The sequence below is a fragment of the Seriola lalandi genome, unplaced genomic scaffold, assembly GCF_002814215.2.
Source record: "Seriola lalandi dorsalis isolate HSWRI2012SDOR001 ecotype SW California unplaced genomic scaffold, Sedor1 jcf7180002054861, whole genome shotgun sequence".
In the NCBI taxonomy this organism is placed as follows: Eukaryota; Metazoa; Chordata; class Actinopteri; order Carangiformes; family Carangidae; genus Seriola; species Seriola lalandi.
The window spans coordinates 667,519-694,408 of NW_019525414.1; the positions used below are offsets into that span (position 1 = coordinate 667,519).

A 26,890-nucleotide genomic window follows, 5' to 3' on the forward strand; every position below is an offset into this window, starting at 1 on the left:
CTAATCAATCATTGCTACTGTGCAATGAACAAGCGCTCTTCAAGTCAGTTCATGCTTCCAGAACTACAGATGATTCTTTCCCTAGAGATGAATCTATTTTGTTTTATTAATGAGTCAAGAAGTCACATCTTTCACATAGTAAGTAACTAGTTTCGGTTTAAAGTCTTCACATTAATAATTAATACATATTCAGAAAACAAAATTCACAATACACAAAGTGATATGATGAATCAGTCAGACTGGGTGAGTGTAGTTTCAGACAACAACAAAGCTCACGTTCTGCTATCAACACATTATCATACGTCTCACTGACATGTTGAAAATGAGTTTTTAGCGGCGTATAAAAACAGTCAACCTCAAACCCATTTTTGAAAAACTGAACTCATGATTTTGAAGGATGTGTGAAAAGTCAGAAATGGTTTGATGTCTCAGTTTCAGCCTTGCAGAATCTGTCAACCAAAGTGCTGCTGGTTCTGCTCTGTCTGGAAGTTGTGGTCTGGACAGATTTTCTGCACCAGCCTGTAATCGGTGCTGGTGAAGGCGATGAAGATGCATATAACCTTAAAGGGTTTGGCACAGATCCAGGCTGCCTGGGACTGGGTGTTTTCTGAGTAGCAGGTCTGCCCCGGGTCATACATGCAGGGTTTGGTCTTCTTGGACCGGTTGGTTTTCTGGTATTCAATCCGGCAGTTAAGTTCGGTCACCATCGTCATGTCCTGCTGCTGCTTCTGCTGGTCAGGGGGGGGGGGACTGGTCGACTGAGGGGGGCTCTGGAAGTGAGACATCACATCCGGAACCAGGACTGAGTTTTTGGTGTGAGTGCTCTGAGTCAGAGGATCCAGAACTTCCCATTCTACAGCTTTGGAGGGCGGGACGATGCTGACAGATATGTTCCCCAGACGGGAGGAGTTGTGCCGGAAGTAGACGCTGAAAGTCCCGTTGATGTGGTCAACGATTTTCCCCGTCACCAGGAGGCTGAACTTCATTGTTTTCACGTTGAAGTAAAAATCACCCCAGCCCAGGATCTTCTTGGCCTTTGGGGATGTTTTAGCAGGAGGTTTGGATTTGGGAGCAGGGCGGTACACGTACTGATCCAAAGCTTGGGAGAAGTTCTGTGGCCAACCGTACGGGCCGAGCGAACCATAAGCAGGTGTTTTGTGTTTGGTGGAGATTATCTGTAAATCTTTGGAGATATGTTTAACCTTCAGTGCAGCTCCCACAGCGTCTCCTCTTCCTCCTTCCTCCTCCCTCCATTGTGGGTTCTGTAAGTAAAAGGGCCTGGCTGTTTCTTGGACCTGCACAGAGCAAAACATAAATGACTATAAAATTTTGTTGTCTCATTTAGAGTCGATTCAACTAAATCACAAAAAAACAACTTTTCCAGGTTTTGAGATCCTGTTATAACAGATAAGAACACGATTTGTTTGTGATACTCACAGTACTGAACAATTATATGTCAAAAATATTAAACTTTATTTCTGGAAACTGCATCTTTGTTATTGTCATTGTGAACAGTTTTCATTGGAACTACCACCCATCAAAAGTAACAGTAGCTCTGTTTCAGCACAACAAACCAAATTCTGATATTTCCCTGAAAACTCTTTGCATGGCCAGATATAACTAGAGGTAAGTGATTAAATGTGTTTTTCGGATGAACCAGCCCCTAAATTCACAGAATAAAAGGAAATGTATTCCGTGTTTTGACTTGGGAAAAGCTCAGGAAACCATGTCAGTGGCTCGACATTGCTAAGAAGTGACAGTCAATGTTTGTATCTGTACAGTTAACCTTTTAAGAACCTCTCTTTTTATGATCCAAAATAAACAGTTTGCTCCATTTAATTTCGACAGTGAAAGTGTGTTACTGTATAAGTAACAAACGGACCTATAGAGTAAATGTTTTCCATTGAAAGATATTGTAGGCTCACATTTTTTCTGAAGCTGAAGTTGACATGACTGAGTTACACAAATCAAACAGGCGTCTTCCAGAGTTTCAGTCTTTTTAGTATAAAAATCCCTTTTTGTGTTAGTGTCCCTCCCCTGCAGCAGCACAGAAACACTGTCTATAGAAATACAAAAAAACACATTTTGTAGTAAAAAGACTTTGACTCTGGCTGACAAGTTGATTTGACTAAAAAGATTTCTCGGTCATTTAAGGTTCCAGGAAGACAAAAGAAAACTACAATTCCTTTCCATTAATCTCTGACATGTTTCTCTGGCAAGACTGTAACTCTGAGACCAACATCATACTCATATCGTTTTTAATAGGTCTATCATATCAATATTAGCACCATACTATTAAAAGTGACAGGATAGACTGGAGAGAGAAAGATCTTTAGACCACTAGGACAACCGCAAATGAAGGACAGTTTAATTTTAGCTTTAATACAAGGCAGCAGATAATCGATTCAAATAATTATGCTTTGATGTGTCAGATCATCTGAAATAGGACAACAACTTGAAATTGATTGTGATCAATACTGTAGGTCAGCTCCTTCAGGCAAGGACTACAGAAAGGAACATGCACACACCCACACACAAAGTCACATTCATACTACCATTAACACATTTTAATTATGGCAGTCCTCCCTCATACTCACCTTCCTTAGTATAAACACTTTTCAGTGCGACCTTGATGATGAACTGCATCTATGGGTTTACTAATCCATATGCTTAGCAGAGAGGGCACATAGTCAACACACAAGTCACTGTTGAAAATATGAAAATGGTAAAATTGTGCATCTTTTCCATATTGAGCCTCTTCTCTGCTGAACATCTCAGCCGTCTCAAAGAGACTAAAAATCCCTTTTCTCTCTTCGTCCTCCCCTTGAATATTCCAGTTTCCATTCTAAAGTTGGTTTGGATTAGATACTTGAAATTAATACTGTATTAAGGTTCCACCTGGATTCACCTTGTCAAGTTATCACTACATCTGTTTCATCATTGCATTTGCCCATCTCCATTCACATCCCCCTCCATTCTGTGACTGTCCCTTACATGTTTGTTGGAACACTGTATGAAGGTATCTGGAACAAACAGTAGCCTAGAAAACCCACTTCTCTTACAGATATGGGTAAACAGCTTGCAGATTATGTGCAAAACTTTAGCAGCGCAAAATCTGAACAAACTGCCTACTAAATATTAGAATATCATTTATTCTTCCAATCAATACAGAATATGGAGGGACAACTTTCTGATGCATTTATAGAAAGTGCAGCATTTATCGTAGCTAATTGCTCAAAATGTTGAACCCTTTGAGAAATAGTAGTTGTTTTTGCCATAGAAGTATCAGTCATAGTTTGGATTTCATTAGCGCACACAAAAGAGAAGACATCAGTTACATACAGAAACATGGTTAATTCCACCTGACTGTTCCACTCAGTTAAAAAATAGCACTACACAGAAAATAAAAAAGAAGTGCGGCTGTGGAAATTAAGTGCTTGTTCAGATTGATGAAGCAGCCACCTACTGTTTCAAATCCCAATAAATCCAGTCATTAGCGAGGATGTTTATGTGACTGATATCTCACAGTAGTAGTGCAGCAATGTGATGTGTTTGAATATAGCAAATGTACAGACACAAAATGTCAACAAAAATCAGTGAATTAAAAGTAAAAAATAATTGGATCACCTCACTATGTCAGGTGAATCCAGGTTTCTGACTTTATTTTCTTAATTCATTCATTAAAAACATTTAATTTTCAATTGTGGGAAACTGGTTTTTATGCTTTTAGAGAACTCAGACATGAAATGTGCAAAAAAGTTCTGCTCACTTGTTGTTTAAGACTTCATTTCTGTTTCATCATAATGTGTCGAAGCCAGATGGAGGTTGAGGGTGATTCTCCCCCAGGTTTCTGAATAAACAGCTCCCACTATATCATTATTTCTCACCAACAAGTGGGATTCACATCACCCTTAACCACGCCAGCCCTGTGTGCCAATCTCTGCCTCTTCCTGTAACCAAGTGAGCTCCAGCTGTGCCTATTGTTACTGAGCCTAAATCTCCAACTGTGTGCTGTTCTCACCCACCCTAATTGGAGCTCACTGTGTGACAGCCGTGTCATTGGCTCTGTGTCAAGATGCCAGCACAGTGACTGCAACTGAGCAACAGCGTTGGAGTGGAAGCAAGCAGAACAACACCTGTGCAAAAGCACCTGCACAGGAAAAAACTGAGAAAACTGAGAGCTGTAATTGCATTTTCGAGGACAGAGAGTACATTCTTGCCATTGGCTAAAAAGACACTTAATGCATCAGTTTTTCAGACTTAACAAAAAAATGAAGTGACAGTGTTTCTTTAGCCCAAGGGGGATAAAAACTTTTTCAAACAGACAGAGACTGAACAATCATTTAGTTCAAGTAATAAAGTACAAAACGAGGTGTCTTTGAGGTTTCACCTGGCAGCTTCAACGTTAAAGGTACAGATGTTGCAAATGGCTGCTCATGCAGAACAGTTAAGAAAGTTCAATTAAAGACAGGAGAGCAGATTAAATTACAATTATGTCTGAAAGAGAATTACAGACTAGAGTGAGAGTGGAAGAGTGGAACAAATTAAAATTTTGAGGACGGTACATATTCATTTTGGCTGAATTTCACAATCTGTTAGAAAAGTCAATTTTGATCAAGACTTTCTCAGATCATGAGATGCAAGCATTCAATTCTGAGTCTGTCTGTAGAAAACAGAAAAAAAGACCAGTGCCACGTTTGTGCCTAAAAGAATAAAACAGGATATTTCAAACTTTTCAATGGAAGATTTTGAAGATGTAAATCTCAGAAAAAAACAAGAAGTCAGTAAAATTCTTACTGGAGTCAAACCTGAGCACAAATCATTTGACTTCTCACTTCTGTCTACTTCTTCAAATAATTTGGAGGATTTGCTCCAGATGTTACATGTAGTTGTCTATTATCCTTTAATTAACGACCAGAAAGCTGTGGATGAATAATTTGAGCCTACATTTGTTTATTTTTGTAACAAAAGAATTGAAAATCTTGATTCTCATACACAGGACCAACACATCCTTCCATCAAGAAAAAAAAACTAAACAGTTGAAAAAAGCAAAGCAAAACAAGACCACTGCCTGATTGTGCAACAATGCTGCAATATGATGAACAGTAGCAGAACCAAAACATGTGGGAATTTGAAATGAATTATTTGACAACAGCACAGATAAGTAGATCTGCAGAAAATGAAGCCTCCCACTGCCACTGCAACAATAGCTGATGTTAACAGTGAGCACAGAAGCCCAGTAGCAGAGCAGAGATGATCACTGATTATACTCACCGCTGAAGGGAGAAGCCAAAGACAGGTGATGGCAAAGTTCAAACACAGCGCCTTCATTTTGCAGCTGCAGCAGCAACGTTACTCCATCCAGAGATTCAGATTGTTTGAGAGGCAAACTGCCCGAGAGAATAAAGGGTGATTTACTGAGTTAAAGGTTTCACTCACTTCAAAAGTAGAGAGGACATTCCGCAGTGAGAGACTGAAAAACCCCCAAGATCTGGAGTGAATACTCAGCTCAGTGCTCCTTCTCCCTCCCACCATCTCTCTCTCTCTCTCCATCTTTTTTCCCTCTCTCAATCCTTCAACACACACATACACATACACACACACCACACCACACCACACACACACCACACACACACACACACACACACACACACACACGCACACACACACACACACATATTCCTCACTTGCCTCCCTGCTCATTTTCACCACCTGGCCGGCCCTTATTATGACTCATCAACCCGGGGAAAGGCGCTCTCAAGCGGGCACAGTTTGACAGCCCGCCCCGCTGTCCCTGCATACTTTAGCCACGGGGAGGCTGACAAAATGACAAGGGCTCTCTCTGGGAAATGTAAAAATCACTGACAAGTTTGGTGAGATTCTGCCACTGCCTCAGCCTATCAGTGGAATTTCAAGCCAACAAATCACTGCATGTAGGACTAACATACACGTGGTTGTGTTAAATAAAGAGGCATAATTAGAGCCTGACTATAAGAAAGAAACATAAAGTTTCATGGTTCAAGCCCCTCAACATTCCCTGAAAGAAAAATAAATTCAAACCTATAATTAAATTGGTTTTAACAGGGTTTAGTTTTCAATGTCTGTCTTCTCTTCAGCTAAATAAAAGGGTTATTTAGTGTGTTACTGTAGGTGAGAAAAAGTTTCAGTGTTCACTGGAGAGTGTGAGTGTGATGTAATCACCTTCACACATGGGAACACCCAAGAAAGTGTTTGCAACATGTCTTACATCTAGACCAGTCATTAGCCCTCACCTATACTGAAGGACACACATGTTGGATTTTGTTTTCTTGCATCTTGTTGTCACAAAGAATGAAGCTAGCTAAAAACATATCATCTACAGTTAGGCTAAATACCCGTGTGTCCTGATAGGACAGGGGCAGAACCATCAAAGATCCTCTATTAAGAAGATGACACATTACAGGCAGCGCCAGTGGTTTGAAATGGTTTCTGTTTCCTAAATGGGCGAGGTGGTGATTGTGCATGTGTAGTATTAGTTGCAAGTAGCAGAAAAACAGTAACTATTTCAATTTATGTGAAAAGCGTTTAACATTCCCACTTTACTCAAGAGTTGCGCGATTGATCATCAGTGACAACAAAAAAGAGGCGTGGTTAAGATCAGTTACAGGCTAAGATGTTTTCATTTATCTCTCACACACAGCCTTTTTGATACAACTATTGGAGGTTTTCAAATTTTTGCAAACAGTTATATATCTGAATTCAAAATAATTTCAATAAAGGTATTTTTGTACAGTGAAACGTAAGTGAGGATCCTGAGGTGCCGAATGGGGTGGGCCACAGAAAAAAGTTGAAAACTATTTTTGTTTTCCTATAGAAAATATGTATCTCTTGCTCCTATGGATAAATACCTGTGAAGGTTGGACAGAGTTATACCTAAACTTATGACTCCCTGTGCATGTGAGGTTTTGAGATATTTCACATATCAAGGAAATAAACTATAAAAAAATTGTATAACCTTGAGCTACACTGCTTACACTGCCTATATTGAGTATGCCTTTTCAAAATGGCAATCAATAATAGAATGATTGATTTTGTTGAAGTGTAAATTTATACATAGTGTAAACACAAAGTTTAAGAAGTGAAGAGTTGTAAACAAGGAAGCAGTCAGGCTATGATTTTTGTGATGAAGTTTAGTCTTGTTAAACACAGCAAACATTTAAAACTAAATGAATCTTTCTTTACTTCTAAAGCTTCAAACACAGACCTCAGATCAGAGCATGGTCTCTGTTGAAGAATCTTCTGCCTCATCTTTATCTAACGTCGCCATCGTTTGGACACTGACAGGTTCAAACATGACCGATGGTGGAGGAGTTGACTGTGATTGTTTTTTCTCATGTGATGAATACAGTGTATGGTCTATCACATTTTCAAAATAGAGGAGAGTTCAGTGAAATTATATTTCTATAAGTGCTGCTCTGTGACCTTTCTTTCCACACACCTTACCCCATCACCCTCCGTGTTTTCATAAAACATTACTGAGATTTAATTTCATGTGTCAAAAGTCTAATGTAAACTTGTGTCTGTGTTTAAGAACATGTGTTTGGGGGAGTAAACAGTGTGAAAAGATTCAGCAAAACAGTAACGTTTGTCACATATAGTCACATATTTAGGGTAACATTCATAATCTTTAAATTAAGAAACACTGAACAGCTCTTCCGTTTACTGCAGTGAGTTGTGTGGACAAGCTCCTGCTGTGACACAGGTGAACCCATGCTACAGGAAGTAGACAGTTGTCCGACTTTACTGCAGTCGTTTGATACTCCGTCCCTGAAGTCAGCGGCAGCTCGCAGTGACCACAGAGAGAGGATCGTTGGTGACCATTATGTCAGGCGCAGTCAACTGAAGTAAAACTCCAACCCAGATAAAAACTTTTGCGAGATCCCACGTGGATCTCACAAAAGAACACCTTTTTTTTCAACCTTAATTTTTTTTCTCTCCATGTCCCTTCCCTGGCTCCGTAGAATCAGGCTGTGGTCGAAAAGAAAAAAAAATTCCTGTCCTAAAACGCCGCGTGGTCAAGGGAAGATGTGAAGGAAAATACATGAGGACTCAAAGACAACACTGCAGCCACGACTGATTGGTGTATCCTCATAACCCCTGACTTGCGGAACCAGAAGTGTCACTTTGACAAACAGGGCATACTTTTTTTTTGGTGTTTCTACAATTCAGGCAATAAATTTGTCACGTTAGTGCAATGAAACAGATGTACACTTCAAGGTAGGTAATTTAAGACTTCTTAACACAATAACACATTCAGATGCATAGCCCAAATTCAATTTTCAGCATCTTACTTTTAGGCCACAAAAATGTTTTTTTTTTTTTACTTGTCATAAGCTGTAGCGTTATCTTAATTTAGAAATAGAACAGTTTTATGTTGGCTTAAAGGGAATTTATGTATGTTTTCTCTGCTAGGAGCTGATGGTGGTGATGATCGCTTGCCAAGAGCTTCAACCATCATTGCATTTACAATACAAGAGGTTTTAATATTCCCTCTGAGAAGAGGTGTTTCTTTATGGCACTGTGCTGACACTACAGTGACTGGTGCTTGCTGGTTAGCATAGAAGAAAAGAATTTATAGAAATAGAAACAAAACAAGAGTCAACATTAGCATTGTTATCCACCTCAGGACACAATGAGTAGCAGATTAAAGTTTGATGCTGAACTCTTAACTTTTCCACTAGACTGGTAAGTAAACAGCTAATGATGCTAGCATTGGCATGTAGCGATACAAATAGCTTCTTCAATAGAAGGATTACTTAAAAACTAACTTTTGACTGGTACTATATATTAAATTCAGCACGTTCGTAACAGTAAAATATTATAAAACAGCCTCTCACCTGTGAAATGTTATTTATTACCTGTTACTTAGTTTTGGGGAACAGATCACAACCGATAGCCAGAACTGTAAGTTTCAAGGTGGGGCCTCCATCGATCAGACTTGTTTGTCCAGCACATCCCAAAGATGCTAGATTGGATTGAAATCTGGGGAATTTGGAAGCCAAGTCAACACCTTGATCTCGTGGTCCTCAAACCAACCATTCCTGAAGCATTGTTTTAGTGTGGCAGGAGCATTCTCCTGCTGAAAGAGACCACTGCCATTAGGGAATACTGTTTCCATGAAGGAGTCTACTTGGTCTGCAGCAATGTTTAGGTAAGTGGTACATGTCAAAGTAACATCCACATCAATGGCAGGACCCAAGGTTTCCCAGCAGAACAATGCCCAACGCAACACACTGCCTCCACTGGCTTGCCTCCTTCCCATAGTGCATCCTGGTGACATCTCTTCCCCACTAATGCACCCAGCCATCAACACGATGTAAAAGAAAACGTGATGCATCAGACCAGGCCAACTTCTTCCATTAGTTCTGATGCTCACGTGCCCATTGTAGGCGCTTTCAGTGGTGAACTGGGGTCTCTGACGGGCTGCGGCTACACAGCCCCATACAGAGGTAGCTGTAATGCACTGTGTTGTGACACCTTTCTATCAGAACCAGCATTTTTCATCAATTTTTGCTACAGTAGCTCTACTGTGGGATCAGACAACACAGACTATCCTTCACTCCCCATGCACATCAATGAGCTTTGGGCACCCATGACCCTGTCACTGGTTCCCCAGTTGTCCTTCCTTAGACCACTTCTGGTAGGTACTAACCACTGCAGACCAGGAACACTCAACAAGACCTACAGTTTTGGAGATGCTCTGGTCATCATCTAGCCATCACAATGTGGCCCTTGTCAAAGTCGCTCAGATCCTTACACTGCCCATTATGCTGCTTCCAACACATCAACTTTCAGGACTAAATGTTCACTTGCTGCCTAATACCCAATCTGGGAGGATTGGGTATTATGCTTCTGAAACGTGCTGCAACAGGACAGGTGGGATCACAAACATGATCTAGAGTGGCCCAATCAGCTCCTGGTGGCCTTGTCACAGCCGGAAAACTGCAGTCGAACACAGACTTTGTCTTTTTGTACAGTGTACTGTTTTTGTGATGTTTTGATTCTTCTCCAAGGAATTAGTACACAAACTTAAAATAGCAATGCTGTGGTTTAATGTATAGAGACATTTATTTACAGAACAATACAAGTCATAGTCAGATCTTCATCACTTTATCCTCCTCATCTGAGAGTTGCAGGGAGTAACGAGTGGCAGCATATTCGTCCATGTTGTTGAGTCCGTACACCACGCAGCAGCTCAGGGCACTGCGGGAGATCTCCATGTCACAGACATCAGACCATTCACCAGTTTCCATATTATAGCATTCAACGTCAAGGGTGGTGGTGAAGCCGTTGAAACCCCCCACCACAAAGAGGCAGTCATCGATCACTGCGATGCCAAAGTGACTACGGGGATTCATCATGTGTGGCACATTGTGCCAGGTGTTGTTGTTGGGGTTGTAGGCCTCAGCAGTATGCAGACGGCTGGTTCCATTGAAACCACCAACCTACACAAGGAAAGGTGAAATATATATATATATATATATATATATATTTTTTTTTTTCTAAATTTGACAACTTTCCGGGACAAACCTCCATATCAGAGGAGCAGCCTCAGCTCTATTTGAAAACTGCTATCAACATCTTTTCATGCCTCTGTGTTTCTCAGTGTTTCTGTGTTAGGTGATGGGCTTACTGCAAAGACATGGTCTGAATAGGCCATGACGCCAACTCCACTGCGCCTGTTGCCCATGGAGGCGATCAGTGTCCACTGGTTGGTCTCTGGGTTGTAACATTCAGCTGTTGACAGGCACTCGTTCCCATTGAAGCCACCACAAATGTACACCTGGAGAGAATTTAAGAGGTAGTCATTTTGTGAAATGGTTTTCTAGACTTGTTTTTTTTCAATGTAACTTCATGTTTTTCTTTATGCAAGCCCAAATGCTCGTAGAGTCAAACAAGAAATGTGCAACTTCTGTGCTCTCCCTGCCCCAACATAGTTCTATCTCAGTTATTCTCAGCTGCTCTTCAGCTCAACCCACCTTGCCATGAAGGGTTGTGCAACTGGCGTCACTCCTCTGCTCGTGCATGGATGCAATTAAAGTCCACTGATTGGTTCTAGGTTGATAGCGCTCAGCAGTTTCGAGTCGATCGTGTCCATCATAACCTCCCATGGCGTATATGTACCCATCCATCACAGTGACGCTGACATAGCATCGTCTGGAATGCATTGGTGCTACCTCCTGCCAGGTGTGCATGTCCAGATCAAACCTGTGCATACTGCTGAACTGTTCAACACCGTTAAAGCCACCCACACAGTACACTGATCCATTGAGGAAAGCAGTGCCATGGTAGGCCCGAGGAGCCTCCTCATCATCAGTTACACTGACCCAGCACTGTCCACGGACATCGTACGCCTCGATGCCATTGGTGGGACTGCCACCACTCCAGCCTCCAATGGCCAACAGGACTGCCGGGGGCAGGCGTGGACGAGCCAAAGAATGAAAAGAAATAGAGCTGGAGCACCTCTTTGTTCTGATATCAAGCATGGCATCCATGGTCTTAAGGAGAATTTGTCGACACTCTCCACTCGCCTTCACCACTTCGTTGTCAGTCACATTCTCCATCATGTATTCTGGACTCATCAAAGCCAGCCTGACCTGCACAGAGACATGAAGACAGCATAGAGCATGACCAATACTCCGGCATGGCTAGTATTATCAGCTGATTTTTGCTTATCTTAAATAACTTCTGTTCACAGAGTCATCAAAATAGTAGTATAGATGGATGATGAAAAGGTTTAGCTCTCTTGCAGATAGAGCTACATTTCTCTTCCCCTTACTTAACTTTGTTAGCTCTTATTTTGTCTTGACCTCTTTACATCTGGCCTTGACTTAAAATTTATTGGCCTTGATACAACTGACACAGTTTACTCAGGGGGTTTTGTATACATGATAACAGCATTAGCAAGATGAAAGCGATGCCCAGGGGAATATAGCGGCGGCTCAGCAGTTGTTCAATGCTCATTTACCTTGGACAAAAGCAGAGAGATGTATTCTCTGCGTTGTTCAGGTGCGTAGGTGATCCAGCGGAGGATGGCCTCAAACACTGTTTTCTCCTTCTTCACACTGAGTTGGTCATTCTCAATCATTTTAGCAAGTTCCTGCACAGAGAGCAGCAGGAACTCCTCTGAGGTGGCAGCAACCTCCTCAAAGTGATTCAGAATGTAGAGGAAGGTCTTGCGTCTCAGCTCGGGGTAGTAATAGAGGTCTGTGAACCACCAGATGCCGATGCAGTTCTGTGGGGCCAGCTGCTCCTCCAGGATGTGACTGCAGGCTTCCAGGATGCCCATTACATTGAACCTGTCAGCCGCTATAAAAAGCTCTTGTATATTCTCTTGTGTCACATGAACAAAGCCGGTGTAGGCAAACTCAATGATGAGCCTCATCATGTCAGGTGACACATTGGGAATGTCAAAGACCTGACTGTCTGGGGTCGACCAGTGGGTAAAGAGAGCTCTGTGGGCCAGGAAGGAGACAAAACAAGGGAGTGAAAATAAAGTGTTCCAAGTGTTCCCTTCATATTCACACTTAACAGATAAAAGTAACAATATAAAGCCTCTGTTACCCTTTTCAAAGCTGCTGTGGCCAAGTTAAAATGAAATGGTGAACAGAAAACAAGCCCCGTCCTGCCACTGCACAGACTGACTTATTTTATAGATGATGTTTGTTGAGAAATGCACAAATTGGACCTTCAAAGTTAGTTAGTTAGTTAGTTAGTTAGTTAGTTAGTTAGACTTTAGTGTGTGAAATTCTTATAGGCTACCAGATGTTGTGTTTTCAAGTGAGACGGAGTTAAGATCTACTTTGGCAAGTATTTTTGAAAACTAATGTTTACAATCACAAATTTAACTGAAATGATAAACTGATACTATTACTATTTGTAAATCAGTGTAAATGAAAAACTTGCTCAGTGTGTGAAGTCAGTGAACATGCACCTTTAGTACAAACTTTAAGAAAACATTGGTTTCTTTTTAAAACGAAATGTGTAATGTGTTAATATTTCATATGTTCATCTGTTTTTTGGTGGATTTATATCTTCACTTGGTTGATACAACTTGTTTCTCCATGAATCATTCATTTATATTGGGTTGTTTTTTAGTTTACAAACTCTATGAATCATGCTGCTATTGTTTGCTCATTTGAAAAGTATAGAGCAGCTTTCCCCTGTTAAAACGTAATAACCAGCTCACCTGAAGTAGGTGCTGCAGTTACACAGGAGGAGCTTGTGTACGTGAAATTCAACGTCGTCCACTCTGATCACGGCGTCACAAAGCTGTTGCTCCAGACGGAGCTCATTATACACTGAGCTGTTCTCACTCATCTTTGCTCTTCAATGTGACACCTTTAACCTTTGTATCTTTAGGTGCAGGTTGTGTGTGTTGTGTGAGAGAACTGTGTGCACTCACACAGGTCATGATTGGATTTTAGAATGGATCACTATGACATCACAGAATCTTGTCACAAACAGCAGCATTCTGATGCAGAACAACTTCATCTGTGTCTCATTGCCCTGCTGTAACTCATGTAATGTGTCAGCTAAACATTCCTTTAGCTCATTCATATTTGATTTTCTGCAGAAGTGCAGTTTTATATAGTTTTCTTGGTAAATTAAGGCATAAAGACTTAATGAAGTTAAGAGGCTTTGCCCAAACTTGTATGCCACAGTTACAGTTTTCTTTCTGTTTGCTGCTGGGCTTTCAGCTGTATAAGTTTGCCAGAAGCCATTTCACAGAATGGTATACCCTCTTTGTGGATTTCTGTCCTATCTACCTAATCTTTTCCTGTTTCATGTCAGGTCCTGCAGATGCAGACTTTCACCAATAAGAAACTGTGAAACTGTGCTATTAGGACGGCAAGCCACTTTTTCTTCAAAGGCCTTATTTTGTTGGCTTATTCAAGGCACACTTAAATCATCACGTCAAGAAACTTAAATCTGACAAGGGTCTCTGATGGTCAGAAAGTCTTCTGTTGATCATACATAATATTTATCCCCTCATATGGTCAGGCCTTGATGGGTCAAATATTTAACATCGATCATATCTATCCAAGATCTTACAAATGTGTTAAACCATATACAGTTGCCAAAACAAACACATTTAACACCCTGAGGAAAATACATCAGAGATGGGGAATGACAAAAAATGCTTCCTGGTCAGTGCCTTAACCTCCAGGCAAGGGTTAGTTAGTGAGTGGGAGGCAAGTCAGAACGTGACATACAGTATAGGGGCTTTAATGAACTAAAGCTTAAAGGATGACCTTAAAGTTAATGAATATCTAACACTTTTAACTTAATGACAACATCACAGTGACACTCTACGGAAGCCGAGAACGGCCATGCCCCTTTTTTATTGTTTTTTCTTTTTTTGGCACTGTTCTCTCGTTATAACGACTTATTATTTCGTTATCTCGATATAACAAAGAACGTTTTTTAGTGAGAACGAATTAATTATTTCGTTATCGCGATATAACTAAGGTCAGGTGTGATGATTGTGTGATGATACTACATGTTACTGTACCTTACCCAAACTACACTGATGATTATTGCAGTCTAAAATAACTTTAAGGTTGTTGTTAAACATATATAACAGCAATTTCACTGTGTCTTCAACATAAATTAGATTTGAAAAAAGAAGATTTTCTGTCCTTGGGAATATACTGTGAATGTGGTTGTATTCTTGTGCTTTGTCCCTCCTCCCCTCCAGCTTTCTGCAGTCTGGTCTTTCTCCCACCCACACTGCTTCTGAAGGGGATGACAGGAGCTGACGTGATGAGTAATATACTTTCACCACATGCACCACATATCCACCAAAATTACTAAAATGTGTTGGTCACACTGTTGAAGCTATATTCAATTTGTACTCATGATCATACAGAGTAGTGATTAGGTGAAGGGAAGGATGAGAAAGTCACATGTAGAGTCCCCAGGAAGGCTCAGCCTTTGTGTAAATATAAATAGTTGACATCTTTGAATTTGTCACTCATATGCATCATGTACAGCAGTTGTTGTAACAATCAAGAAAAGTATACTGTATGTGCAACTGTCATCCAATGTGGAAAAATGTTTGTCTTTACTGTGAATTTACTTTAACATCAATTTAAGGAGAATATTTAGATTTTACAAATTTCATATTCTTTTATTTTCATTGATGAAGAAGAATCATAGAGCAGTGTTTCCACTCCATGCCTGAGAAACCCTTATTAGGCAGTTACTTACATACTGATTTCATATCTTGCCTCTCTGTTTCCAGTTATAGTTTGAAACTTGTCGGTCTCTCTCTGAGATCTCAAAATAAAACAACAGAATCATCTCATTTACACACACTAAGCAGAGTAAACACTTTGAGCAGACTGGCACCGACTCCGCTGTATTACGCGTCTCTGACCACGAGAGGGCGCACACTTCAAAATAAACACTGATGGAAAACACTTCAGTTATGAATACACAATCATTTCGAAATAACCTGCAACAATAATAATAAGATAATAAGAAATGATCAAGTTTAATATGTGAATGCTCACATCTCCATCGCGGTATAATAAAACTATCAAAAACACTATATAGACTTCTTTGTTTCCGGGCAGGTGGCAGAGACATTGAAGACTTCTGTATGTTGAGTGTCAGCATGAAAACATGTGGCTTTAACAACATTTCTGACATGCATTGCTGTATGACCGCTGGATGGGACACGAGTAAGATAGCAACAGTTCGCCAAGTCGCCTGTGCGAAGCAGAAACGTCCGAGCGGCGAATTAATCTGAAGAAGAAGAAGAAGAATGAGGCGAAGAAGGAGGAGAAGAAGATGAAGAAGCAGTGACGTGAATCGGTGGTGGCACAACGTGGCTGTGAATGGACAGGAGATTGCAGAGGGAAGTGACGGATCAGGAGGAATGGAATTTTTTTATTTATTTATTTATTTATTTATTTATTTATTTATTTATTTATTTATTTATTTATTATTAATGACAGTACATATTCAAAGGAAGGCACAAAAGAAGTAGCCCAACATAATTAACAAATGCACAGCGCCAGGGGTTATAATCAGAGTTTGACACAATCAAATACAAACTGAAAGAGGTATAGTAAGAAGGATATTTTTAAAGAACAATACTAAAATTTATATTAATATTTTAAATTTGGAGCACATATTGAAGGTTTTCACAGCTTTATAGTTACATGAGGTAGATAAGGTTCTGATATAGGACTCTGCTTCCTAGTACAAAAAGAAGGTTTAGTTTTTAACACCTTACATTTATGGATATAAAACTTGGCAATAATATGATGAGATTGCACAGGAAAAAATAGTTTTCTAGATCTTTTGTAAAAATTTGTGAACCCAAACAATACATCCTTCAAACAAAGTAAAAAAGCATCATAGATAAAGTCCAAAATGAAGCAAAAGACGCCTTGCCACAGATTACGGGTGTGTTCACAAGTCCAAAACAGATGCTGGGTGCTTGTCAAAAAAAGTGCAGTTTACGAGGAGGAATGGAAGTAGGAAGCGGGAAAGATGAAAATTGGAGTAGCATACTGAGCAGAAGATTAACGGCAGACGAAAGCGTAAAACACAGAGGCAGCAGAATGTACACTACTCACAATAAGTTAGGGTTAGGGTTAGGTCTCATGCTCCTCACTAGCCTCATGATGTTGTTCTGAGGCAATGCGTTCCACTCTTCCACAAGTGCTACATGCAGTTCTGCCAGGTCACGTGGGGGTGGGGTACGATCATCCAGTCTCTGCTTCAGCTGGTCCCAGACGTGCTCTATGGGGTTCAGGTCAGGGGACATTGCTGGCCATACCATATGAGGCACTCCGACTTCCTGAAGTCGAGCTGTGACAATTCTGGCACGATGTGGTGGAGCATTATCATCCATGAACAGAAAGTTGGGGGTGTGCTGGCGGAATTGGAGGATGATGATGTCTCTGAGGTAAGAACATGCAGTGACTGAGCCACCAAATCTGTTTTGCGCTGACTGGTGATGCCTGCCCAGACTGTTGCACCTCCTCCACCAAAGCGAACCCTGGGGACCATGTTGACCTCGGCGTATCGGTCACCTCGCCTTCTCCAGCAACGCTGACGACCATCATTTCTGTGCAAGGCGACCCAACTCATCAGTGAACAGGACGATAGACCACTGCTGCATTGTCCAGGTCACATGGTCTAGTGCCCACTGCAAACGTTCACGGCGGTGTCTTGGTGTCAGTGGAGTCACCTGCAACGGTCGTCTGTCATTCAGGCCAAAGCGGTGGAGTCGGTTGCGAATGGTTTGTCTGGAAACCCTAGTACCCCTCACATCTCGTAAACGGGCCTGCAGCTGTGTGGCAGTTGCATAACGACGTCTGAGTGCATAGGTCCTTAGGTACTGGTCATCGTTGCGGTCTGTCACTCGTGGCCCCAATATGTAAGGCACATTGTACACAGTGAGACCATTACGTGGAAAACACAAAATGAGGTGTGTCTATCACCCCAATACAATTGCCTCCCCATCCCAAAAATCTCTGAAGTGAAACAAACACCGTATGTATGAAATCCACTGAGTCTCTCACAATATCCCTAACTTATTGTGAGTAGTGTAAGTTCTCACTTGGAAGAAACCAATAACGAGCATAACATCGTTGCAACAAGAGATCATAATGAAGAATATAAAGTAATCATTAAACTGGCTCAAGAAGGGGCATTGTTTGGTGAATGAAACCCGATTCAATGGAACAGATTAAAGAAAATGTGATAAGAGTGATGGTGGTAGAGGCAAAACACCTAAAAACCACTCGTAATGGAGAAAAATGTGAGAGTCTGTCGGTAATGGTGAAATTTGAGGAGGAAAGATTTCCGTCCAAAGTTTACATAGATATGTGGTTAAATCCTATGTCCCTCCGCCATTGAGGTGCTTTAAATGCCAGACATATGGGCACGTAGCAGCAGTGTGTAAAGACAAACAAAGATGTGGAAGATGTGCCGGTGAACATGAGAATGGAAAGTGCGAAAAAGGAGCGAAGCTTAAATGCTGCAACTGTGGAGGAGAGTATATCTCAGCGCACTGAGGCTGTGAGGCTAGTAAGAGCAGCAGAGGTGCAACGACTCAAAGGTTCCCAAGGGATCACACACGCTGAAGCAGCTGAGAAGGTGGTAGTGACGCCAGGCAAATCTAACACTGAGATAAGCAGTGCAGTAAGCAACAAAACAAGACTGTGTGAGGGATGTAATGATGTTAAAGAAGATACACTGATTGTAGGAAAAAACGAGTTTGTGTTGTTCATGGTCGATGTAATTAACTGATCTGCACAAACGGACAGGAGGCCGGAGAAGATCAAAATAACTGTTAAATCAGTAGAAATATATCTTGGGATCAAAGGTCTAGGGTGGGAAACAGTTGAAATGTTAAGCTCATAGTCACAATCATGGGATGGATGCTCATCATGGTCCTAATTATTCTGCAGTGGAATGCCAGAAGCGTCATCGTTAATGGTAAGGAATTTAAAAAATTTGTCTCAAATCTACAAGACAAACCCATATATATATATATATATATATATATATATATATGGGTATATACAAGAAATATGGCTGAAATCACAGTGGGATTTTGTAATACATGGCTACACAGCAATTAGAAATGATGGGAAGAATGGGAAAGGTGGTGGGGTGGCAACATTTGTGCAGGATGAGACAAGATTTAATACTGTCAATATAGAGAAAGAACATGAATCAATAGTGATCCAGATCTGGACAGGGAAAGAGGAAATAACAATAATTAATCATTATAATCTATGTAATAGACTGTTTGGATACATTGAATACTATGGGTGGGCAAAATATATGGTAAAATGGTATGGTGTGGGGATTTAAATGCACATAGCACATTGTGAGGGCGTAAAACAATAGATGCAAATGGTTTAGTAATAGAGGAATTTATAGAAGATAAGGGTTTAGTATGTATGAATGATGGGAAGGGCACTAGTACCCTTCCTGTCATGAATGATGTGAAGGGTACAAAACACAGAAAGTGTAGTAGATCATGCATTGATTTCAAATGAAATGTTGGGTATAACAACTTGGGAGGTGTTTAGTAAGTCACCAGTGGGGCAGTGATCATTATACAATTATTGCAGATTATTATACAAGAATTAAAGTGGGAATTGAAGTATAGCAAGAAGAAGAACTGATGATACTGAGATGGAAAATGGAGAAAGCAAATTGGGACATCTTTCAAGCAATAAATAAAAGTAGGTGTGAGCACTTACTTAGAGAAGATATTTCACATGTTGATGGATTCAATAAAAAGTTGGTTGGAATCATTAAACAGTCAGCAGAGGGAATTATATCAAAGGGTGGAGGGAAGAGAGGTAAAAAGAGTGTACCATGGTGAAAAAGTTGTAAGAAGAAGGAACAGGGCATTTAGACTTAGCATTTAGCATTTAGTTAAATAAACACTAATCATTAGAAACATTAATTGGGTGTAAAATGTCACAGGCAGTAGTTTGGAAGACTATAAGAACAACTAAACGGGCATATTGGAGACAATATTGTAATAAAATAGGGAGAGAGACACAGGCTGATATATGGGGAAGGATTAGAAAATGAGTGGAATTAGGAAAAAAAAAGTAACCGGTGTTGATAAGTGACAACAAAACAGCTGTCAACAATATAGAAAAGGCAGAACTTCTGGCAGAAACTTTAGTTAAAATTCACAGCTCAGGAAATGTCATCAGTAAGGATTTGCGAGGTAAGTTGGACCCATAATACTCTTGAACTGAACCCAGGTGTTAATGTAAGAAAAAAATCAACAAGCGAAGATTTAGATAAACCTTTCTGATTGTTTGTGTTAAAGAGGGCCGTGTTAAATACAAGAATGTCTTCTCCAGGGAAAGACGGCATCTGCTACAGTATGTTAGCTCATCTGGACGATAGTGGAAGCACTGCTTGCTATATTAAAGCTGCTTAATTTACTTTGGCACACAGGAAAAATTCCAGTAGTATGGAAACAGTCAGTCATTGTGTCAATTTTGAAACCTGGTAAAGACCCCTCAGACCCCTCAAACTATAGACCAATAGCTCTTATATGGCAATTAGGGAAAACAATGGAAGGAATGATTACGAGAGGTTAACCTATTTTCTAGAAAGTATAAAATAGGGAAATGGGAACAAACGGTGGTAGCTGTCTTTTTCGACGTAGAAAAAGCATGTGGAAAGAAGGACTTCTCATTAAATTAAGTAAGTTAGGTGTGGGAGGGAGGAAAGTGTGGGAGGGAAGTCATATAACTGGGTGATTGACTTCCTATTTGGTAGGACAATAGAGGTAAGAGTAGGTAAAGAATTCTCAAGTAGAGAACAGAACCCTGCAGGACAGTGTTTGCAGTCCAGCGCTGTTTAATATCATGAGCTATGATGATTTTGAGAAAGTTGAGAAAGGGATAGGCAAATTGCTGTATGTGGATGACAGGGCATAAGAGGACGGAATTTAAGATTTACACAAAAGAAAATGCAGACTGCCATTGAGATGGTGAAGCCACTGGCAAATACGCAGGTATTTAAACTATCTGTTGCAAAAACGCAAGTGATATGTTTTTCCAAACATAAGACAATATCTTTGAAACTTTATGACTAAACACTTGAGCAGGTCAGTGTAATTAGGTTTCTTGGAGTATTATTTGATTAAAAGTTGACCTGGAGGCAGCACATCCAAAAAGTAAAAGACAAACGTAAAAGAGTCAACAATATCTTATGGTGCCTGTCAGGACGAGACCAGGGAGCAACCACAGCATCATTGTTCAATATATACCAGTCCCTTATGAGAGTGACATTAGATTATGGGTGTGTAGCTTATATGTCTGCAGCAGAGAGTCATCTTAATAAGCTGGATGTGGAACAAGCTCAAGGGCTAAGAAAAATGTAGTGGAGCATTTAAAACATCAGTAGCTGCCATACAAGTGGAAATGGGGGAATAACTGCTTGACTGAGTAACTGAATTTGAAGAGTGAAGCTAATGCTGGCATACTGGATTCATTTGCTGGGTCATAGAAGCTCACACCCTAAAGGCCATCTTGCAGGACTGTTGGGAGCACAATGAAACCCATTCAAGTTTTGGGTGGGTAGGAAATAGTAAAGTCGAAGATGTAGGTTTAACTAACATACAGTGCAGTCCAACAGTCCCTTCTTCAGCCATTCCTATGTGGTTATTTCATATATCATTAGTCATTTAAACTTGCACCAGCAATTAAAGAGGAAATCCAAACAGGCATATGCTGGGAGTATAGCACAAAATTACATTGAACAGCACTATGGGGATAAATTATTGGTATTCACAGATGGGTCAAAAGATCCTGAGACTGGACACACAGGAGTTGCAACTTTCATCCCACAGTTCAGGGTTGCAATAAAGGAAAGACCCACAGATCGTTTATCAGTATATGCAGTTGAACTTGATGCTAATCTGATAGCATTCAAATGGTTAGAGGAGAACAACAAAACAAATACATTAATTGCATCTGATAGTTTGGCAGCACTCACAAGCATTAAATCTGTGAAATCATGTAGACAAGATATTATTATACGCAGTATAAGGGCTTGAGTGTCTGTTTTGTTTGGGTTCCTGCCCATGTAGGAGTAGAAGGGAACGGGGATGCTAACATACTGGCAAAACAATCACTTTATTTGCAAACAGTAAACATTAAAATCCAGTTAAGTAAAGCAGAAGGTAAAACAATCATAAAGAGTCAAATGCAAAAGATATTACAAGAATATTGGGACATGAATGACACAGGAAGACATCTTTATAGCATCCAGAATCATGTGGGTTTGGGAAGGAGGGTGTGCAGGAAGTGAAAGGAAGAGGCAGTCGTTACTCGTCTCAGGATAGGACATACTGGAATACATCAGACACTACACAAAATATGTAAACATCCAACTGGTAGATGTGCACATTGTGGAGATACAACATCAGTTAAGCATGTGCTGTTACAATGTAGGGGATATGAGGAAGAAAGAAAGGCTCTAAGAGCAGCATTATTCAGTGTTAGGAACCTACTCAGAGAAACATCAGGGATAATGTTTATTCATCTAATCATGTATCTCAAAACACAGGGTTGATAAATAGAATGTAGTCCTTTTTCCTTTTCTTTTTTTAATTATTATTTTCCTTCCATTCTAATGCTCCACACTCCAGTACGGCAGGTGGCGGTAATGCACCTGAAAGCTGGTTGCCAACCACCAATCAAATCAAAAGAAGAAGAAGATAGAGAAGAAGCGCAAACAGCAGCAAAACAGAGGAAAGACAGAGAAAATGTCAAACTCCATTAAAACATGAGACCACTCTGTCTCTGGCACGGACAGGCTGGAAGAAGGTTTGTTTCTGTTGTGCACGGATTTATTGTGAACATCACTGACATTTACCAGAGAGATGAGGAGCTCCTCTGCACCGACTTTGTAGAACGCATAGACCACACACTACTACTGCTGCTGCTGCTGCTGCTGCTGCTGCTAAGGGAAGGAGAGGAGAGGAAGAGGGACTATATCTGCAGCTAAAGGTCCACTTGTAAAATCTCATCATCCTGTAATCTGCTGATCATTGTTCCTATAGTCAGAGCTGATTCTGCCAATAAAGTCATCAGTTGAAAGCAGTCATAGAGACTCATGATGTTTTAAAGACTGAAGATTTCACAGACTGACACTGCTGCTGGTGGTTATCAACAACAACACGTGGGGGACAGACCACCAATGAAAAAGCAAAGGAGGAATAAGAGTGCCATCTGGAAACCTGTGATGATGACGTGACCAAGGTGGTGTGCAACATATGTAAGGGAGTTGTGAGCAGAGGAAAGGATTTAGGGCATCTAACCGCCAGCGACCACAACCATATGTATTACAAAGATCACAATGTGGCAGGCATCTGTAGCACTCAGTGTAGCAGGAGATCACAAACAAACCAGGCCCCTCACCCCTTACCAGCCGTGGCTCCACCTGTTTGCCTGAATCTCCAATCAGGAGCCCCAGATTCACTGAACTGCCAAATGACCCAGACAATCACTGGAAATGTGGGTGCAATGATTTGCATGGATCTTTTGCCATATTCATTTGTAGAATGTTAGAGCCATTTGAGGAAGCAACACGCACAGTGTGCCAAGATGAGACATCCGTTTCCTCTGTGATTCTGTGTAGAAATAAGGATGTGAGTGATCTGTTGGAGACTAACAGGTTAGTCACTTCACTGCAGAGCCCCCTGGAGGAACAGTTTCAACACCTCTTTGAAACACCCACCAACATCTACACTACATTAAAGCCCCTCTCTTGGACCCCAGATTTAAGATCTGCTTAAAATGCTGCTGCTCCAGACTACAGACTTCTCCCTATGAATGTGCCACAGCTGCCACAGTTTTGTTTATTTGTTTGTTTTTATTCCCATAAAACTGTCATTGATTTGGGGGAAATGTGTCAATGAAATAATGGCGGAAAAAAGTATATCAATGCAAAACATACTGCATGACTGCTTAATGCAAGGCCATTAGACCCTATCATAAGCTTTGGCTATGGTTAACATCACCAGGTCATTAAGCCAATTTGCAGATCACAGTTAAAGAAAGTCAAAAGACAAGATCTGAAAAAAATTATTTCTAAATGCAACAAATTCTGACAAGGAAATATTTGTGAACTTAATGAAACTCGATGCATCTCCTTCTATCGTCTATTTTGGTTTTAAGTACTATGTTGCCTTTTGGAAACAATTAAATAATTTAGCCGTGCACTTCAGGTTTAATATTTAAAACATGTATACTTCAGGCATTCAACTAACTATCAGCAGTAATAAGTGCAAACATATTAAACCATTTAAGCACTTTTGCTTTTTTACACATTTAGACAGATTTTCTGCACTTTGTCAGGATCACATATGAAATTACATGCAAACCCAATCTTGAAAATTGTCTCTGCAATTTCTTTTAATACAAAGTTATGTACATGCTGAAATGGCTTTGGAACAAGCAGTAAAATGTAAATTAATAGTAACGTTAAATGGGACTAAAGAGCTAGTTGAACAACCCTAAAAACAAAACATGGAGTCTTTGTGTTTACAGTTTGATTCACTATTAATTTTCCATTTGCCACCCCTGCCACCATTTATCTATGATACCTTTAAAAACAGTTTTTTCAAATTGATTTAGAAATACATGGCTACATTTCTTTAATCTTATGTTAAGCCTTTATTAGTTGTTTACCCTCATATTAATTAATGAATTGCTTTATGTACTTCTGCAAGGCTCTCCAGGTTTTCAATGCTAGCTACTGTATAGTCAGCAGATTATAACTTAAAACATCTGACCGTCTATTCGTTTTTCAAACTGTCAAATCATTCATCTCGAAGGCACAATTAGATCAAACCAAGTATATTTCTGCAGTGACAGAAACAACAAGAGCAATTTCTTTTACAAATATAGAAAATGGCTGAAACATTAGGAGGATCTCAACATTGATGGCACTAGTTTGTAATGAGATTTAAAGAGTGTTGGATGCTCCTTCATTGCATGTCCTGGTTTTTTATGTCACAGTGATCTCCTGCAGCAGATCAGCAGGGAAGTAGCCCAGCTTGCGTCCAGTGCTGACCTTCAAGTAGCCGCCTTTCTCATCTCCTTTCTTCACCACAATCTAAAACACAGAGTGACCACAGTGTCATCAGTATTAACTTATTATTGATAAGATTAACATTATACTTGGACAGGAGGTTGATGTAATGATGTTGCTTTCTTTATTCTCATAGATCTCTAAGGAAAGGAAAAACCTTATTGTTAGATAGATCTTTTCAGCCTATAAGTGAGCAACAATAGCACGACCACATGAAAAACGTATTACAGTGTTGCATGTTATTGCTGTTGTTCAGTTATACGTACACTTACACACATTAGTGCAGTTACCTGATCTTTCTTCAGTGTGATTTGTCCCATCTCTCTGTTCCCTACAAAGGAGCGTGTCACCTTGAAAACTCTTTCTGATGCACGCACTTTAATGAGGTAGTTGGTGGGGAAGTAGCCTGTCTTATCCCCCATCTTTCCCTGAGAATAGAGTGAACAGACTTCAGCACAAAACAAGGAAAATAAGAACACAGAGGGACAGTACAGAATCAGCACAGTTCAGATTCAGATTGAAGTTAAACTCACCCTCCACCACTCTTCATTGGAGTCATCCAGGACTGTGATCCGGTCACCAGGGCTATACATTAACACATATACAATCAGAGTCTTTCAGCGTTTCCTTTTTCTTTAATAATTAAATTCAACATTTCACTTATTGAAAATGAAGGTAGATTTACTTGAATAAATAAAAGAATAAATGATTTCTACTGAATGAATGTAATTGCAATTACTGCATGTTAAGCATTTTTGTCTTTCAAACTTACTGGAAGTCGAGGTCGTCCTTCTCAATGGCCTTGAAGCGATAGAGAGCCAGGTAATAGTGGGACTGGGAGAATGTACCTTTACTCTGCTGATGAAACAGCACAGATGCTACTGCATATAACAACTGATACTGATTTATAATAAAAACAGGTGGAGGTAGAGTAGTGCAGCTGGTAAAACAGGGCATTAGTTACTCTGCATAGATGCTTCAGTGATTTCTCACCTTGTCATCTGCTTTGTCTCCTCCTTTCTCCTTCTTATCATCAGGCTTTCCTGTATGAACATCAGACATCAGAGTCACCAGCAAAGGCCTTGCTTTTTTACGGTAAAGGTTTTAAATCCAGCTATTTAGAAACTGAGAATGGCTCATTTCATGCTATCATTACATTTGGGATTTGTAGCATCCTAGTTTTGTTCTGTATTTTCATTACACAGAACATCTTCCGGAGTGTATGTTTTTACTAAATTCCATGTTCAATAGAGGATTAAGGGCAAAATGTAAATTTTTAACATAACTAATATTCACCACAGAAATCATCTAACCATCTAATTTATTTGTTTCTTTGTACCTTCTCCTCCCTCCTCATTCTCTTTAGGTTGCTGGTTCTCCTCTTCCTCTTCCTCCATCATCATCATCATCTAGACAACAAAATAAATAATATGTTAAAATATGCACTGGACACAAATATCATATTTCATATATTAATCAATACATGACATCAAATCCCCTCAAAATGTTGTGTTTGCTTGAATATCTTGTGTGTGAATTTATACTTGATTCATTTTTTTCCACTGGTGTCAGTGAATGAACGTGTGAAGTTTTATTTCTGAGAATGTCAGTTGTTATGGTTTGATTATGATGTGTATTGTACACTCACATTTTTCTTGTCATTTTCATTCTTTTTGCGCTCTTTGTTTGCCATGATGACACCGACCCGCAGGGTATCAAAGACGGGGTCATTCCGGTTCGGGTTGTCTGGTCATGGACAGAGTAGTCATTTTCATTCTTTTTGCGCTCTTTGTTTGCCATGATGACACCGACCCGCAGGGTATCAAAGACGGGGTCATTCCGGTTCGGGTTGTCTGGTCATGGACAGAGTAGTTAGTCAGATAATTATTGGTACAGATAATTAAACAATATTCTTACACAAATATTCTATTGAAGAGCAAAATATGATGTATGAGGGCCGTCGCCTTGATTTTAGAAGGTCATGAGTCCAACAACTTTTTGACCAGACATCAACATTGATCATCATTGAAAGTTGAGCTCATAGGACTTGTTGTTACAGTCCCTAAGAATAATCGGCATCTTGTATCTTGAGTGGGGGAGGGGTAATCACTTCATCTGAGTCATTAGGTGGACACCCTCCTTCATTGGTGTTCGTTGATAGGCCCACGACATCTCCAGAGGGCTCAACAGCAACTCCTGGCTTCCCAGGTGTGCGCCCCTCCACTTTCACCCCTCATGCTGGACC

The 26,890-nt window shown here is 40.2% G+C and overlaps 3 protein-coding genes and 1 long non-coding RNA gene across 4 annotated transcripts in view; all 4 read right to left on the minus strand.

Annotated features, from left to right (window-relative positions):
- The window catches only part of LOC147817887 (uncharacterized), a 165,011-nt gene that overhangs the window by 55,305 nt on the left and 82,816 nt on the right, over positions 1 to 26,890 (minus strand). The window lies entirely within an intron of this gene.
- On the minus strand, positions 70 to 5,361 carry LOC111670586 (neurexophilin-2-like). Its single transcript, XM_023427356.2, has 2 exons — positions 5,275 to 5,361; positions 70 to 1,295 (listed from the first exon to the last, which is right to left on the minus strand). The coding sequence occupies exons 1-2, from the start codon at positions 5,329 to 5,331 to the stop codon at positions 453 to 455; spliced, it is 900 nt and encodes a 299-aa protein (XP_023283124.1). The 5' UTR covers positions 5,332 to 5,361; the 3' UTR covers positions 70 to 452.
- Positions 10,134 to 13,386, minus strand: LOC111670713 (kelch-like protein 10). The gene is made up of 5 exons (XM_023427557.2): positions 13,229 to 13,386; positions 12,008 to 12,494; positions 11,019 to 11,636; positions 10,673 to 10,822; positions 10,134 to 10,484 (listed from the first exon to the last, which is right to left on the minus strand). The coding sequence occupies exons 1-5, from the start codon at positions 13,357 to 13,359 to the stop codon at positions 10,134 to 10,136; spliced, it is 1,737 nt and encodes a 578-aa protein (XP_023283325.2). The 5' UTR covers positions 13,360 to 13,386.
- LOC111670759 (SH3 and cysteine-rich domain-containing protein 3-like) overlaps positions 23,949 to 26,890 on the minus strand; it is an 8,050-nt gene continuing 5,108 nt past the window's right edge. The window contains exons 7-13 of the mRNA XM_023427628.2: positions 26,294 to 26,391; positions 25,985 to 26,054; positions 25,639 to 25,688; positions 25,418 to 25,503; positions 25,179 to 25,230; positions 24,936 to 25,073; positions 23,949 to 24,669 (exon numbers count right to left, since the gene is read on the minus strand). Coding sequence (XP_023283396.1) covers positions 24,562 to 24,669; positions 24,936 to 25,073; positions 25,179 to 25,230; positions 25,418 to 25,503; positions 25,639 to 25,688; positions 25,985 to 26,054; positions 26,294 to 26,391 — 602 coding nt within the window. The 3' untranslated portion in view covers positions 23,949 to 24,561. The remainder of the gene's footprint in view (positions 24,670 to 24,935; positions 25,074 to 25,178; positions 25,231 to 25,417; positions 25,504 to 25,638; positions 25,689 to 25,984; positions 26,055 to 26,293; positions 26,392 to 26,890) is intronic.

Coding starts and splice junctions, on each gene's coding strand:
- LOC111670586 (XM_023427356.2), bottom strand. CDS start 5,331: ATGAAGGCGCTGTGTTTGAACTTTGCCATCACCTGTCTTTGGCTTCTC. Junction 1,296..5,274: donor TTTGGCTTCTCCCTTCAGCG/GTGAGTATAATC, acceptor TGCTCTGTGCAG/GTCCAAGAAACAGCCAGGCC.
- LOC111670713 (XM_023427557.2), bottom strand. CDS start 13,359: ATGAGTGAGAACAGCTCAGTGTATAATGAGCTCCGTCTGGAGCAACAG. Junction 12,495..13,228: donor AACTGCAGCACCTACTTCAG/GTGAGCTGGTTA, acceptor CCTGGCCCACAG/AGCTCTCTTTACCCACTGGT. Junction 11,637..12,007: donor TCTCTCTGCTTTTGTCCAAG/GTAAATGAGCAT, acceptor GTCTCTGTGCAG/GTCAGGCTGGCTTTGATGAG.